Source organism: Sceloporus undulatus, chromosome 1, assembly GCF_019175285.1.
Source record: "Sceloporus undulatus isolate JIND9_A2432 ecotype Alabama chromosome 1, SceUnd_v1.1, whole genome shotgun sequence".
Classification (NCBI taxonomy): domain Eukaryota; kingdom Metazoa; phylum Chordata; class Lepidosauria; order Squamata; family Phrynosomatidae; genus Sceloporus; species Sceloporus undulatus.
The window spans coordinates 377986361-378002842 of NC_056522.1; the positions used below are offsets into that span (position 1 = coordinate 377986361).

General features: G+C 45.3%; 1 protein-coding gene across 1 annotated transcript in view; it reads right to left on the reverse strand.

The window, feature by feature from the left end:
- DDHD1 (DDHD domain containing 1) overlaps positions 1–16117 on the reverse strand; it is a 70314-nt gene extending 54197 nt beyond the window's left edge. Inside the window, 3 exon segments of the mRNA XM_042462059.1 lie at positions 206–379; positions 15052–15109; positions 15111–16117. Of these exon segments, the coding sequence (XP_042317993.1) occupies positions 206–379; positions 15052–15109; positions 15111–15956 (1078 nt within the window). The 5' untranslated portion in view covers positions 15957–16117.
- Positions 16118–16482: the final 365 nt, after the last annotated feature.

The following is a 16482-nucleotide window of genomic DNA, read 5'->3' on the forward strand; positions in this document are numbered from 1 at the left end:
AGTGCTAATCAATGTAAACAATACAGAGCTAGATGGTTTACTCGTCTGACAGAGAAGGCAGGCTCTCATGTTCCTAAAAATAACAAGGGACTGGAGGAAGTGATCGGTACTCATGCAGAACATACTAATCATGCACACAAATATTAGGACTACCATAAGGGAAAAGAAAGCATGCAACAAGATCTCTTGTGTAACAATAGCTTACCCTCTTTTCCATCTAAAGGTTTTGAGACTTCCATGTCAAAATTCTCTTGCATCTGCTGTCCCTTGAAGCAGCTCAGATGTTCCTGTTCTATCAGATTACTTTCTTCTTCTTCCAGAGGCTGCCAGGTGCCATCAATAAACCACTGCCCACGCATCACAGGAATCTTTTCAGATTCTACAAAGAAAAAGAATACAGTGATTCAGCATGGTTGTTAACAAAATGATAAAATGGTATTCTCTGGGTAATATCTGTTCACATGTATGACACAACTCAATTTCGGTAGTTCCTGTTGCCATGCCATGGATTGAATGAACCTCTTCTTATAGTGATGGGCAGCTCTGCATTTTTAAAGCTGCTGATTTCACTTGCAAGTTACCCAGCAAAATATAACCCGCTACTCTGAGAAAGTCAGTAAACTTCCAAGTAGATCAGGAGATTTGGTTAAAATTTAAAATAAGAACACTTCATATAGTCTATTTTTCATTAAAATTTAGAAAGTTAGGTTTTTTTAAAAAAATGCCTCTGAAAATATTAAACAATGGCTCTACAGGCACTTCATATTTCATACAAATTCAGACACATGTTATCCAGATGCCTTCCAAATACAATTCTACTAAACTAGGTTTCAAACACAGCAGTGAACTTAACACTCCTGAACACATTATCAGTCAAGATGAAGCATTCTGTGTGTTTTTAAAATGTAACTTATATGTCCATTTTATGGAAGAAATTATAGCTTCCATGGTGACTTTTAGTGCTGGACTAAGGCACTGAGAGATCAGGATTTGAAAGAAACCCACTGGGTGACCTAGGGCAAGTCACACTCTCTCAGCCTCAGAGGAAGGCAAGGGCAAATCTCCTCCAAATGAAGTCTGCCAAGAAAAACCCACAATAGATTCACCATAGGTTGCTACAACAACAACAATTTATTTTGGTCACTGACCAGTATAAAAATAAGAATACAGTTATTAAAACAAGAATCATAATTAATCTCTGCCATCTAACATCAATTATTACTAGCCATCTGAAGACATGTTTTAGACATAATGTAGCAGAATTTTGCTACTTTAACTATAGCAATTTGGTTTGAATATGAGTCACCACTGTGATGCAACAGTTTAAAAAGACAACGCAATACTAAGCTGCATCAATATGAGTATGGTGTATAGATCAAATGAAGTAATAGTACCACTCTAGTCTGCTTTGATCAGACCTCACTGAAATATTATGTCCAATTTTGGACACAACTCAAATATGATGTGGACAAGCTGGAGTGTCTCCAGAGGAGGGTGACCAAACGGTCAAAAGGTCTGGAAACCACAAGGCCCTATGAGGAGCGACTTAGGGAGCTGGGTATGTTTAACCTGGAGAAGAGAAGGTTAAAAGGTGATATGGTAGCCCTTTTTACGTATTTGAAAGGGTGTCATATTGAGGAGGGAGCAAGCTTGTTTTCTGCTGCTCCAGAGAACAGGACCCAGAACAATGGATGGAAGCTACTTTTTGACAGTAAGAGCTGTTCGACAATAGAACAAACTGCCTTGGAGAGTGGTGTATTCTCCTACTTTAGAGGCTTTTAAACAGAGGCTGGATGGCCATCTTTCAGAAGTGTATTCTTTAATTGTGTATTCTTGCATGGCAGGGGGTTGGATTGGATGGCCTTTGTGGTTTCCTCTCACTCTATGAATCTATGATCCATGGCTTGAAAATACCCCACTTAAAAAAAAATGCAAAAAGCAAACTTTGATTATATTAGGGTTTGAGGGTAGGGGTGCTCTATGGTCAGAAGAGGAGCACAATACATGACCATGATGAAATAAATGCACAGTGGAAACAATGCACAGAAGAGCTATATAAAAAATGTCAAAGGACAAACAACACATGGAAAGAAGAAACGTATGTCCAAATTTTGGAAACTTATGTCCCAAGTTTTGGAAAGCAAAGTGAGAGTTACACTGAAAGCAAATGGAAAAGAACAAATCACCAGGAACAGATAACATGCCAATAGAACTGATACAACTCATAGAGACAGCCAAGCTTAGTTTTAACTAAACTTTATCAACAAATATGGAAAATAAACCAATGATCCACAGATTGAAAGTGATCAATATATATTTCCATACACACAGAAAAAGGAGACACAAATTATTGCAGTAATTATGGAACCATCACACCAATTTCCCATGCAACTAAAGTCATACTCAAAATTCTGCAGCAAAAACTCATATTGTATATGGCACGAGAAACCCTTGAGCTGCAAACTGGATTAAGAAAGGAAGAGGCACTAGTGATAACACTGCAAACATATGTTGGATAATGGCGAGTACCAGGGAATTCCAGAAGAAAATCTGCATGTGGTTTACTGACTACAGCAAAGCCTTTGACTGCATAGATCATGAAAAACTATGGATGGCTTAAGGACATAGGAGTGCCACCACATGATAGTCCTGAAGAGAAATCTGTACTTAGGACAAGAAGCTACTATTAGAACAGAATATGGAGAAACAGAATGGTTTCCAATTGGCAAAGGGATCAGGTAAGCCTGCATATCATCACCCTATTTATTCAATCTATATGCAGAAAATATCTTATGCAGAGCATGCTTGAACTCAGAGGCAGGAGGAGTGAAGATAGGAGGAAGGAACAGTAACAACGTAAGATAAGCAGAGGACACAATAATACTAGCAGAAACAAACAAAAATGTGGAGCAATTACCATGGATGCTTTTTTTCCAAACAAGTGCCTTAAGTGTAGACAAACTTTACTGAGTGCTTCCTTGGTAAAGTGATAACAGTACTAATGCAAGTCAATGATGTGCCCATCTTCTAAGCACAAAACTGTGGCTATTGGTGAGAGAAAAAATTACTTGGGATGACTTCCAAAGCCATAGTCCTTTAATATGGTGGAAGAGGTCCCTTGACCAACATGAGATAATCAAAAGAACAAAAAATGCCAAAGTAAAAGGCAGAGGTTAAGAAAATAAAGAAAGGCCTACTGGAATGAGTAAAAAGAACAACCAATTTGAAGATACCCCCCTCCCCCCCCCAAGAAAAAGAGACTGGTTTTGAATTTCATTGTGATTTATGGATTGTTAGCTGATTGATGGTTTTTGTTGAGGGCTGGAATATAAATTGAAAAATAATAAAGAGTAAGGATGAAAACCCGTTGTACTCTACTGTTAACACTGTATACTAAATTTCTGCTTTCAATACAAAATGGTATATTAGTAACTACTTCTTTCCACCATTCATATATTTCCTTGTCAGCAAATCTTCCAACTGAAACCTATTAGAGAAGGAAAAGCTTTGCTAACATGCCCTCTGCTTCAGAAGTGACTAAGGTAAGTTTCTGTACAAAGCACCTTAATCAAGAGATAAAATTCCATTCACCTCATTTGTAGGTTACTTTGCTCTGTTACCTTGAAGGGAGGTCTCCACTTACAGCGATCTACAGTGTCAGCAGCAAGAATTTATATCAAACCCAGAAGAGAAAAACTTTTATGTTTCACCTGGTAGAGAATTTCTTTTTCTTAACTCCCGTATTGCATGAAGGGACATAAAAGATGACAATGTAAATAGAAAATCAAAAATCTATTCAAACAGAAGAAAAATGCTAATACTAGAAATACTTGTCAAAGCAAAAGGGGAGCTGCATTTATCATAATTATAAATGGGCAGCGAAGCAAGAAGAAAACAACCCTGTCAAAGTGAAAGATCAGGATTAAATAGGATATCTACATGTGGGAGGAACATGTAAGTATGTGTGTTTATGTATGAGCCAATACTTCGGGACCATTGGGGCACAGGCTCATTAAAAAAAGTTAACTATAGCTTTCACCAAATGCAAAAATAAAATAATATTTTAAGACACACACACACACACACACACACACACACACCAAAGCCCCAGTTTAGGTCACAGTTACAACACAGAAATGAAAGAAACCAGGATGGATGACTAAGGAACTTTCAACTGAGCTTAAGTTTTAAATGGAACAAGTATAAGAAATGGAAAAAGGGGGAAATCACAAAAAAGGAATTCAAAGAAATAGCAGGCATGTGTAGGGGTAAAGTCAGAAAAGCTAAAGCGCAGAATGAGCTCAGGCTTGCTAGAGAGGTTAAGAACAATAAAAAGGGCTTTTTTGGATATGTCCGCAGCAAAAGGAAGAAGAAGGAAACAGTAGGGCCACTTCGTGGAGAAGATGGCAAAATGCTAACAGAAGACAGAGAAAAGGCAGAATTACTCAACACCTTCTTTGCCTCAGTCTTCTCAGAAAAGGCAAAGGGTGCTCAACCTGAGGATAATGGAGCAGAGGACAGAATAGGGGAATTTCAGCACAGAATAAGTAAAGAGATAGTAGAGGAACACCTTGTTAATCTAAATGAATTTAAGTCTATTAAAAGAACTGGCAAATGTAATATCGGAGCCATTGTCCATCTGCCTTGGTCCAGGTCTCAGAGGGAGAGAAGAATGCTGGACCTGATCCCCTTCCCCTCAACCATTCCCTTCTCCTTTTGTGTCATGTCTTCTTATATTGTAAGCATGAAGGCAGGGAACCGTCTAATTAAATGATTTTATGTACACTGCTGTGTAAATTTACAGCGCTATATAAATAAAGCTTAATAATAATAATAATAATAATAAATAATCTTTGAAAACTCCTGGAGAACAGGAGAAGTCCCAGCAGACTGGAGGAGGGCAAACGTTGTCCCCATCTTCAAAAAGGGTAAAAAAGAGGATCCCAACAATTATCGTCCAGTTAGTCTGACATCAATACCAGGAAAGATTCTGGAGCAGATCATTAAACAGAGAGTCTGTGAACATCTAGAAGGCAATGCCATCATCACAAAAAGTCAACATGGGTTTCAGAGAAACAAGTCATGCCAGACAAACCTAATCTCTTTCTTTGATAAAATTACCAGCTTGGTAGATGAAGGGAATGCTGTGGATATAGTATATCTTGATTTCAGTAAGGCCTTTGACAAGGTTTCCCATGACATACTTGCAAACAAGCTGGTAAAATGTGGGCTAGACAAAGTAACTGTTAAATGGATCTGTAATTGGTTGACCGGCCGAAGCCAAAGGGTGCTCAACAATGGCTCCTTTTCATCCTGGAGAGAAGTGACCAGTGGGGTCCCACAGGGCTCTGTCCTGGGCCCAGTGCTATTCAACATCTTTATCAATGACCTGGATGACAGAATTGGAAGCATACTTATCAAATTTGCAGATGATACCAAATTAAGGGGAATAGCTAATACCCCAGAGGACAGGATCAAGATTCAAAATGACCTGAATAGACTAGAAAGCTGGGCCAAAGCTAACAAAATGAAATTCAACACGGAGAAATGTAAGGTACTGGACTTAGGACAGAAAAATGAAATGCACAGATATAGGATGGAGGACACCTGGCTGAATGAAACTACGTGTGAAAGGGATCTAGGAGTACAAGTAGACCACAAGTTGAACATGAGTCAACAGTGTGATGCGGCAGCTAAAAAGGCCAATGCTATTTTAGGCTGCATCAATAGAAGTATAGTATCTAGATCAAGAGAAGTAATAGTGCTTCTATTAGTGTATTCTGCTTTGGTCAGGCCCCATCTAGAATATTGTGTCCAGTTCTGGGCACCACAATTCAAAAAGACACTGAGAAACTGGAGCGTGTGCAAAGGAGGGCGACTAAAATGGTGAGGGGTCTGGAAACCATGCCCTATGAGGAACGACTCAGGGAGCTGGGGATGTTTAGTCTGGAGAAGAGAAGGTTAAGAGGTGATATGATCGCCCTGTTTAAATATTTGAAAGGATGTCATGTTGAAGAGGGAGCAAGCTTGTTTTCTGCTGCTCCAGAGAACAGGACTTGGAGCAATGGATGCAAGCTACAGGAAAAGAGATTCCACCTTAAAACTTCCTGACAGTTAGGGCTGTTCGACAGTGGAACACACTCCTTCCTCGGAGTGTAGTGGAATCTCCTTCCTTGGAGGTCTTTAAACAGAGGCTGGATGGCCATCTGTCAGGGATGCTTTGATTTGGATTTCCTGCATGGCAGGGGGTTGGACTGGATCAGGGTCCTTGTGGTCTCTTCCAACTCTATGGTTCTATGATTCTATAAGAGCATCTTCCCTCCTGACACAACAGCCCAACAGTGACCCCTGTTAAGGAAAATGCAACATGGGATATACAGTGAATGAAATAAAACATGTATGTGAGAGTCAGGATGACTCAGCAAAAGCAATTAGAAGCCTCACAGGTGTAAAAGGTAATGCAATTAACAAGTCCTAAATGCCAAGGACAGAAATGCAAAGTGGATAATTGAACACACCTGAGAATTGTTAAGTGGACAAGGCTGAGATGATGAAATCATTAATTGTGGGATGAACCAAGAGAACCAATGAAAATGGTTGTACACGCCCACTGGGTGGATACTGACAAGAGTGGGTGGTGTTTTTCCAATGACTATAATAATGGTTATGAATTCCAATGTATTTTGTGGGTAGTAGTAGTGGATAGTAGTGAGGAGTTGTATTGGATAGTTTTGGAGCTGTATATAGTAGAATAAAGTACTGTAGATCTTTTATATAAGACTACTGAGTTGTCTGGGGTCTTGAGTGAAGATACAAGAGCCAGCTGGATCCTGAAGAAGTGTGAAGACTTCTGTGGAAGCAAGAGTGAGAAGGCTGGGAGAGTTTGTCAGGGTCTTCAGCCTATTCTCTGTAACTCTGCTGCTTTAGAGCAAAGCTTTAACCACTGGCCAAAACTGGTCATTGCCGGTGAGTAACAAGGTGGTGAGTTCGAGCCAGAGGTGAAGAGCTACAACTCCCATCATCCCTGACACCCCCGCCTTTTACTTCTTTGTTTCCACAAAGATGAATTTCTCCACAAAGAAGTAAATATTAGGAAGCATATTCCAGTAAACACCAATTTCATAATCTCCTCATTCCCTCAACTGTCCATTGCTTCTTCTCAGTTAGCTTTTCACCTTTAAAAATGACAATAAAGACCAATCCTTTTCTCATGTTCACATATTGACCAATGCAGTTATCTTCATCAACAGAGGAAGAGTTTTTGTGTTGAATCCTTTACTAGAGAAATAAATTTACTTTGTTGTTGTGTACTTTCAAGATGTTTCTGACTTATGCTGACCATAAGCTGACCCTGTTATGAGGTTTTCTTGGCAAGATTTGTTCTGAGGGGATTTTCCTTTGCTATCCTCTGAGACTGAGAGTGTGTGACTTGCCCAAGGCTGTCCAATGGGTTTCCATGGCTGAGCAAGGATTCGAACACTGTTCTCCAGACTCATAGTCCAGTGCTTAAAGCACGCTAGCTCTCAAGTCTACTTTACACAAACATAATTGTCAACTGCACATGGTTATTAAACTGGAGACATGGAGCAACAATAAGCAGTAGTTGAGAGATGACTACTGCTCTCTATATAGCGACTTCCAACCTATAAAATGGGGATTACAGGTGTCCTCAGAGAAGCCCACAGCAGGCCTAGGTAAGATGACTAATTAATCCAAACCCATATTCAGGCCTTTAAAATAGCTATGCTTATACAGAACAATTTGTAAGAGGCAGCCAAAAAAACCTGTGGAACTTGTAAAAGTACAACACCTAAAGCCAATCTCAAAGTAAGACCTTGCAACCTCATTGAAGGAAACAGAAGCTATGCCACAGTAGTGAATGGTATCATGATGCAGACTCCCTGGGAGCTGAAGCTTCAGGATGCTGAACCCGGAAGACAAGCAATAGAGAAAGAATGCTGAATGTTTACCTTCTATCTGCATTCTCTGGATTGGCTTACCTGGGTGTAAGGATAAATAAGGAAGACTATTAAAAAAAAAATCTCCCACTGGCCAAACAGGGTTGTGAGGGAATAATATTACAGATGCTTTGCTGTGGCCTCTCCACAGAGCATCAGAGGGCAAAGGGCCAGCAGTGATTTTAATCCAGTAAACAGATACAACTAGGCGAGGTAAGCAGGTCACTACAACTTCATTATTAACAGGATGCTTTTCTGCCAATACCCTTAATCTTCTCAGGATCACAGGCTTGCTTCCCTTCTTGGTATAACTCTTTTGATGCTGGTATCTAGGAATCTCTACCTCCAGCCTCAGAAATCCCTCAGTGAACAGCATATGCAGCTATTTCAAACATCTGCCACTGAGGTTTCAGAGGAGGCAAAAACCACTGAGAAAAGAGGGGCTGTGCAGCAGGTCACCAGTTTCAACCTTTTGAACAAGCTTCATTTATATACCACTTCATACCGCCTAAGCAGTGTCTAAGGGGTTTACAACTGTAAGCTAATTCATGCTTTCCCCTCCCTTAATTATCAAATTTGCAGATGACACCAAATTAGAAGGAGTAGCTAATACCTCAGAGGACAGGATCAAGATTCAAAATGACCTTGATAGATTGGAAAGCTGGGCCAAAGCTAACAAAATGAAATTCAACACGGAGAAATGCAGGGTACTGCATTAAGGGTGGAAAAAAGAAATGCACAGATATAGGATGGGGGACACCCGGATGAATGAAACGTGTGAAAGGGATCTGGGAGTCCAAGTAGACCATGAGTCAACAGTGCGATGCGGCAGCTAAAAAGGCCAATGCAATTTAGGCTGCATCAATAAAAGTATAGTGTCTAGATCAATGGAAGTCATAGTGCCACTCTATTCTGCGTTGGTCAGGACCCACCTGGAATATTGTGTCCAGTTCTGGGCACCACAATTTAAAAAGGATGTTGAGAAACTGGAGCATGTCCAAAGGAGAGCGACTAAAATGGTGAAAGGTCTGGAAACCATGAAGCCCTATGAGGAACGCCTGAGGGAGCTGGGGATGTTTAGCCTGAGGAAAAGAAAGTTAAGAGGTGATATGGTAGCCCTGTTTAAATATTTGAAGGGATGTCATATTGAAGAGGGAGCTAGCTTGTTTTCTGCTGCTCCAGAGACTAGGACCTGGAGCAATGGATGCAAGCTGCAGGAAAAGAGATTCCACCTCAACATTAGGAGGAACTTCCTGACAGTAAGGGCTGTTCAACAGTGGAACAAACTCCTTCCTTGGAGTGAAGGGGAGTTGCCCTCCTGGGAGGCCTTCAAACGGAGGCTGGATGGCCATCTTTCAGGGATGCTTTGATCTGGATTTCCTGCATGGCAGGGGGTTGGCCTGGATGGTCCTTGTGGTCTCTTCCAACTCTTATGTTTCTATGATCCTTCTTCAGATAACCATAGCTTTCTCTCCACTCCACACACTATAGTAGTAGGAAAAAGTTAAATAATTTATCCTCCTTCTTTGCCTCATCTATCCATGCCATTCAAACTCCCAAGGACCTAACTATGCCAAATTATTCCATGAAGCTCCATCTTCTCATCTATCCAGTTCCCAAAGATAAATGGTGAAGGAGGAAAGGACACTGCCAGGGCTGTATGTGCTCTGCCTCAAAAACAACACCAGGGAAACTTGCATTCAGAGTATGTGGAAATGTTATACTCCTCCTCATTCATGCTTCATTTATTCTGCTTCCAAGATCCAAGTTTTCCCAAGGGGCTTTTACAAAACTATCAGGAAAAGTATGGATCTAATGAGGGAAGGACATTAAGGCCCGTTACAAACTGGCCTATAGTACGGACTGGGTCCGTATTAGGGTTAGAAAGGGGCGTCCCTTCCGGACGCCCCTAACCCTAATACGGACCGAGTCTGTACAAAATGGTGGCACCCGTTCCACACGGGGGCCGCCATCTTTACGTAGCGGATGCGCTGCATCCGCACGTTGCGCAGCGCATATGACGCTGAGAGTGTGCCACTGGTGCCTCGCGGCATCATATCCGTGCCACGGAAAGAAGCGCCATTTTGGGGCTTCTTTTTGCTTCGCGAGGGAGCTGTGCGGTTTGGCTGCTGCGGCTCCCTCGCGGAGCAACCGGCAGTGGCGCGAGACTGCCCCTTCTGGGCGGTCTGTAACGTGCCTAAGAGTAACAACTAAAGTACATATAGGCCTGTTACAGACTGCCAAAATAAAGCTGCTTCAGGTCTCTTTGGAGGTATGCTGTTTAAATGATGCATGCACCCTAAGAATCCGGAAGCTGCACCAAAGCTGCACTTCAGTGCTTAGGAATGGAGTGTGGCTTTGGTGCGACCTCCGGACACGTAGGACCCATGCATCATTTAAACAGCATACCTCCAAAGAGACCCGAAGCAGCTTTATTTTGGCAGTCTGTAACAGGCCATAAAGAGTTGTACAGGGCATAAAAACCTATCCCTGGATAGCTAAGGTATTCTGACTTCTATTTACTTATTATGGAGTTTATACCTGCTCTTCAGCCCTAAAAGCTATCAGAGCGGCTTACAATTATTATTTTTAATTAGACAGTTCCCTGCCCTCAGGCTTACAGATGTGAGGAGCATCTTGTGCCATCTTCTCTGTTGTAATCAAGTTTAGAAAGCAGATTCCTCCCCCAACACACTGTGGATGTAAAAACCTGCACTATATATCATAAAGAACACACTTTTAAGCCCGCTTCCTGCCATCTATTCATCTGGAAACACATACATAATGTGTTATCCTGCACAGCAACTGTTCAACAAAGGCCAGTCTACAAACACTGAAGTGAGAAATACTGAGGCAGTGAACTTCTATGAAGATAGCAGATGCATAAAAATGACTGTTTAGTTAGCAGAAGTATGCCTAAAATCTTTCAGAGGTGATTGTGAGGAAGGTACTGAGAAAGGATATATTAATATATTCCCTTTTGGATATATTAAGACTCTCACCACTACTGTACACCTGAACAGGGCAGATTAGTGACTGGACATGTTCATGCCATGCCTAATTTGCCTGTCCCAGAGAGGGAAAAAAGAATGATTTTGGCAACAGCAAAACTTGTTTCTGCCAGACAGTGCAATCTTACCCCAAAAGGTGGACCAATTGTAGAGAGGATAAGGCATAAACCTCTTCTGACAGCAAAATGCTCTTCTGCCCCCTGATCTCAAAGGTATGCCAACAGAGCTCTCTGCTAGCAGAAATGTGTTTCTATCTAAGAAGAGCCAAAGAAGGAATGGATAAGGGGTGGGTAAGACAGAAACCAGGTTAAGCCAAATCTAAACCTCCCTCAGTACAGTGACACAGCAACAAATGTTGGTACACTGTGAGACCAGAAGGAAGATAATCCTAAGTAATTTCAAACATCCCTAGACCTATTGGTTCTCTCAACTTTTTAGTTCTCTAGATTTCTTTTTGGGACTACAACTCCCAGAATTCCTGAACAAAGAGCACACTGACTGGGGCTTTGGGAACTGAAGTCCAAAACCTCTGGAGGCCCGAAGAGTTGAGAACCACTATTAAAAGAATATGGGATCAGTACATACGGAGAGAGATGTTGCAGCAGCCCCTTTGAGACTCAGGTCCCAAACACACTGCAGAAGTAATCCAATTCGAGGCCCTGGTTCAAGGCCTAGGCCAAGAGGACTTTGGATTCCGCACAGCCTCCTGTGGTAGAGTGCACCTTCCCTCTTGTCGTGACTGCTGATGACAACACATGTCTACTCACAAACCTTAAACATGCTGCAGAGGAATAGGACCATCCATGTACATACCCTAAAATCTATTTTCAAATTGTGATGAAGTTGAGGAATAACGCCCTCTCAGCAATACGCGAACCTAGCATGGTACACACACAGCCTTGCTCTCAGAGAACCAGGTGTGCCTGCTCTATCACTTGCAGTCTCTCTTATCACTGACTACTATTGCACTTCCTTATCATGGCTTGTGGTCAAAGAAAGAGGTTTTTCCTCCCCACTTTCAAATTAACAAACAATGGTCATAACAAAGTGATGCTTGGGGAAACAGCAAGTGATAGAGAGCAAGAATATCTGGTTGTTGTTTGTTGTTAACTGCCCTCGAGTCGATGGCGACCCTGCGGATGAGACATCTCCAAGACATATGGGTACATACAGAATAGAAAGTTGCCTCTCTGCTCCCTCACTTTTTTCCCTTGCAAAAATAGGACTGCAGACATTGGAAAGTTGAATAGGAGTTTCCTGTGTCATAGCTAGTTGAGAGTTCAAACAGGTACTTTATGATGGATGTTTCAGGAACAAGGAAATAGGACACAAGAAAACAGGGCTGGCCTACTTGAAAATGACCAGGCACAGAACTTCATCACACCTGTATGACCCTACATTTGTGCTATATGTGTGGGTGAGGGGTGATGGTCAATCCATAAACAATATCCAAAGAAGGCAAAGAAACATTTATGAACAGTTTTGTATAAACAAGAAGAAAAGCAAAATTAATGAGGAAAACTGGTATCATACTGGGAAGATTTCTATGTGTGAATGTGAAAGCTGGAGATTGAAGAAAACTGAGGAGAAAGAAAACTGGGAGAAAACCAACTCCTTTGAAATGTAGTGCTGGAAGAGTTCTGCAGATACCAAAAGACAAATCAATGAATCTGACAGCAAATGCTTAACGTTCACTAGAAGTCAAGATGACTAAACAGAGGCTGTTGAGTTTTGGACATACAGTATGCTTAGCAAAAAAGAGGTAGACAACAGTACAGGTGGACCGATTTAGTCAAGGAAGCCATGGCCCTGAGTTTACAAAACTTGAGCAGAGCTCTGCTGACCCAGACCCTTGGAGGTCTCTCATTCCTAGGGCTGTCATGATTCAAAGTCAACTTGACAGTTAACAACAACACTAGAATTGTTGTCCCAGTGTGGCAACTCATTTTGTCACCCCCCAGGCAGACAGGCATTCCTCCAGGGGAGACAAGATGGGAAGAGAGCAGAAAGGGAAAGGTGTCTGTCCTCTGCCTCCAGACCAGCTTGCCTCATCCCCCTCCTGTCCAAGCCTGGCACACCCATAGCCTCCCCCTTTGCCCAGTGCTACGGGTGGGATGCTGCTGTTATGGGGCAGCCACTTCCCCCACCCAGTGGCATGTGGTATGTGTGTGTGGGCTGCCAGGGGACATGACCAAAAGATCGCGCTCATCCCTTTGCCAGCATACTTTACTTATAAGCACTCTGCTGCCACAGTGGCCTCCTCCTGAAGAGGCTGTGGCCACAGGGAAGCCCCTTCTCCATCGTGGGAGGAGGGCCTGATTGGATGTCGCCCCTCTTCTTGGGTGTCGCCCTGTGTGGGCCGCACCACCACACATTCAAGTGACACCACTGCCCCATCCCATTCTTACCTGCAAATGGCTCCCTGCTGCCACCGCTGCATGCTTCTCTGCTGCCTTGGGCTCTCTTGGCTGAAGTTCAGCGAGCTCAAACCAGCGGAGATTCATGAAGAAGAGGCAGCGGTGTCAGGGAGCTGCTGCCAGCTGGCAGAAAAGGAAGGCAATGATGTCAGGAAGAGTCTGTGGCATCCCCCTTTCCTAGATGGTCTGCAGCCCCACCACAACTGGGAGGGGCTGCATCTACCAGTGGTTGGAGCAGCCAGAGGGCCTGACCATCTGTCACCCTCTTCTGAGGTATCACCCGATGCTTTCTGCACTCCTCGCACCCCCCCCCTCATCAATGCCCCTGGCTGCCACACTGCAGAATTAATGCTCTTTGACACTGCTTTAACTGCCATGGCTCCCAACATATAGAATCCTAGGGTTTGTAGTTTGTTGTGACTCCAGAGAAGGCTCAATATCTCACAAAACTGTCTGGAAACCATGCCCTGTGAAGAGACACTGAGGGAGTGGTTGCTTTTTAAAATCAATAAACCCCTGCATCAACTGAACACCTGAGGCGATGTGGCTGCTGCCACCAGTCACATCAGTGGGTATGTTTAGCCTGGAGAAGAGACAGTTAAGAGATGGGATCATAGCCTTGTTTGAATATTTGAAGGGGTGTCATATTGAGGACGGAGGAAGCTTGTTTTCTGCTGCTCCTGAGACTAGGACCCGGAACAATGGATGCAAACTGCAGGAAAAGAGACTCCACCTCAACATTAGGAGGAACTTCCTGACAGTAAAAGCTGTTCAACGGTGGAAGATGCTGCCTCAGAGGGTGGTGGAGTCTCCTTCTTTGGAGGTCTTTAAACAGAGGCTGGATGGCCATCTGTCAGGGGTACTTTGATGCTGTCTTCCTGCAGGGCAGAATGGGGTTGGACTGGATCAGGGCCCTCGGGGTCTCTTCCAACTCTATGTTTCTATTTTTCATGCTCCCCAATTTTATCCTCTCTTTAATCTCGAAGGTGCTACAAAATCCCTTTGCAGAACGATTTTCCAGACCATGTCTTTGCATTTTAGCTACCATTATGTCACCGTTCACAGGATTTCAGCAGCTCAGGTCCTTTCCCCTTCCATAAAAAGAAGAGGGGCTCATGGGTGAGTGATCTATGGCTGTGGAGACCAGGGTTCGAGTCCTGGCTTGGTCATGAAACACACTGGGTGACCTCAGGCAAGTCACTCTCTCTCAGCCTCGGAGGCTGGCAGTGACAAACCCCCTCTCAAGAAACGTACCAAGAAACCCCCATGATAGTGTGGCCCTATGTTGCGTGACTTGAAGGCACACAACAACAACAACAAGGTACTGAGATGAAGGATGAGAAGAAGCTGGTGCTGCTCCATCTGGGATGAACTAAAACAAATGACAGTCGTGGCCCTTAAGGAAACCATACTTGCCCATAGGGAGACACTGGAGAATACGTGCCAGAGAGAGGCACGGCCAAGTATGGATTCTCTAGGGACATGTGTGATTTGCCCCATAACAATAAAGTCCTATGGGCCAGGATGCTCCCAGGTTTCCTTAAGGGCTCCTGTCCTCCTATCTTTCCCTATGATCCCTCCCTACGTTTCCCTCTGGGCCAGTCCTGCCATCTCTCCCATCCGCTCCCTTCGCAGGGCGGGGAGAAGGGGCTGCCGCGGACTTACGGTTCCAGTAGACCGGGTAGCACTCGGCCTGGGCCACGTCCACCTCGTAGAGCCCCCCCCCGGACGCAGACCGGCTCCGGGCCCATCGGCGGCGGGGTGGAGGCCTCCTCGTGCTCCTCCTCCTCCGGCTCCTGGTTCTCTTGCTCGGGGAGGGCGCGGTAGGCCCTTTCGATGCGGAGCGAGTCGTAGCCGATGAAGGGCTTCCAGCTCTTGCGCTCCTCGCGGTAGAACCAGCGCACCTCCTCGGGGCCCAGCTCCCGCACCACTTCGTAGCCGCCGCCTCCTCCTCCTCCGCGGGTGGCGGCGGAAGCGGAGCCCAGCACCGAGGAGGACGAGGAGGAGCCGCCGCCGCCCCGAGCTCGCTTGCGGGACTCCGGGCCCACGGCGGCGGGGCCTGAGAAGCCGCTGCCGGCGCTCTCGCTGCTGCCCAGCCCTCCTTCCTCCTCCTCCTCGCCATCTTCCTCCTCGTCGTCGTCGTCGTCCTCTTCTCCGTCTAACTCGTCCTCCTCGTCCTCGTCCCCGGGGGCCTGGTAGAGAAGGGTGCCGCCGCCTCCTCCTCCCGCGGCCTCCATGAGGGCTCCGCCGCCGGGGTCGAGGAGGAGGAGGCGGCGGCCGAGGTGCTGCTGGCGGCGTCGTAGCCGTCGTTGTCGAGAAGCTTCATGAGGCGGGGAGTGAGGGGAGGAATAGTGGTGGCGGTGGCGGGGCGCCGGAGGAGGAAGAAGAGGAGGCGGAGGGAGGGCAGGGAGAAGGGGCAGATGGAGCCCGGCAGCCGCCGCCGCCGTTATTTCAGAGGAGGGCGGCTTGTTCAGCGCCTTCCCCGAGGCCTCCGCCTCCGCCTCCTCCTCGACTGTCGCGAAACTGCGAGGCGCGCCTGCGGCCTCCTCCTCCTCCTCCGGGCCCTCCATGCTGCTGCCTCCGCGGAGGCGCCACGCTCCGAAGCCGGCCGGCCACCCGCTCCCCGGCTTCCCCTCCCCGGCTCCTCCTCCGCCTCCTCCCTGCCGGGCCCGCCCTCCTTGCCGCCGCCTCCCTTCCTTCCTTCGGCGGAGGGGACGCAACGAAGCCGCCTCAGGCCTCGACTAGGCCTCGCCCTCTCTGTCTCTGAGGGCTTATGTCTCCTACTCCGCTGAGGGGACGAAGAATAGGAACGGAGCGCGAAGGCGGAGGCTTTCAGAGCCGGCATTCATTCCCACTTTTTGTGGGGGGTGTTCGGGGCCTCTTAGTTCGCTAGGCCTTTATTTATTTTTGGAGACTTCAACTCCCAGAATTCCTGAGCGATGAGCAGCACACTGACTGGGGCTTCTGGGAACTGGAGTCCAAAGCCTCTGGAGGCCCGAAGGGTTGAGAGAGCCACTATTAGAAGGATTCAAAGATCTGTGGGATCAGGAGAGAGAGAGAGAGAGATTTCATGTAGCAGCCCCTTTGAGGCTCAGC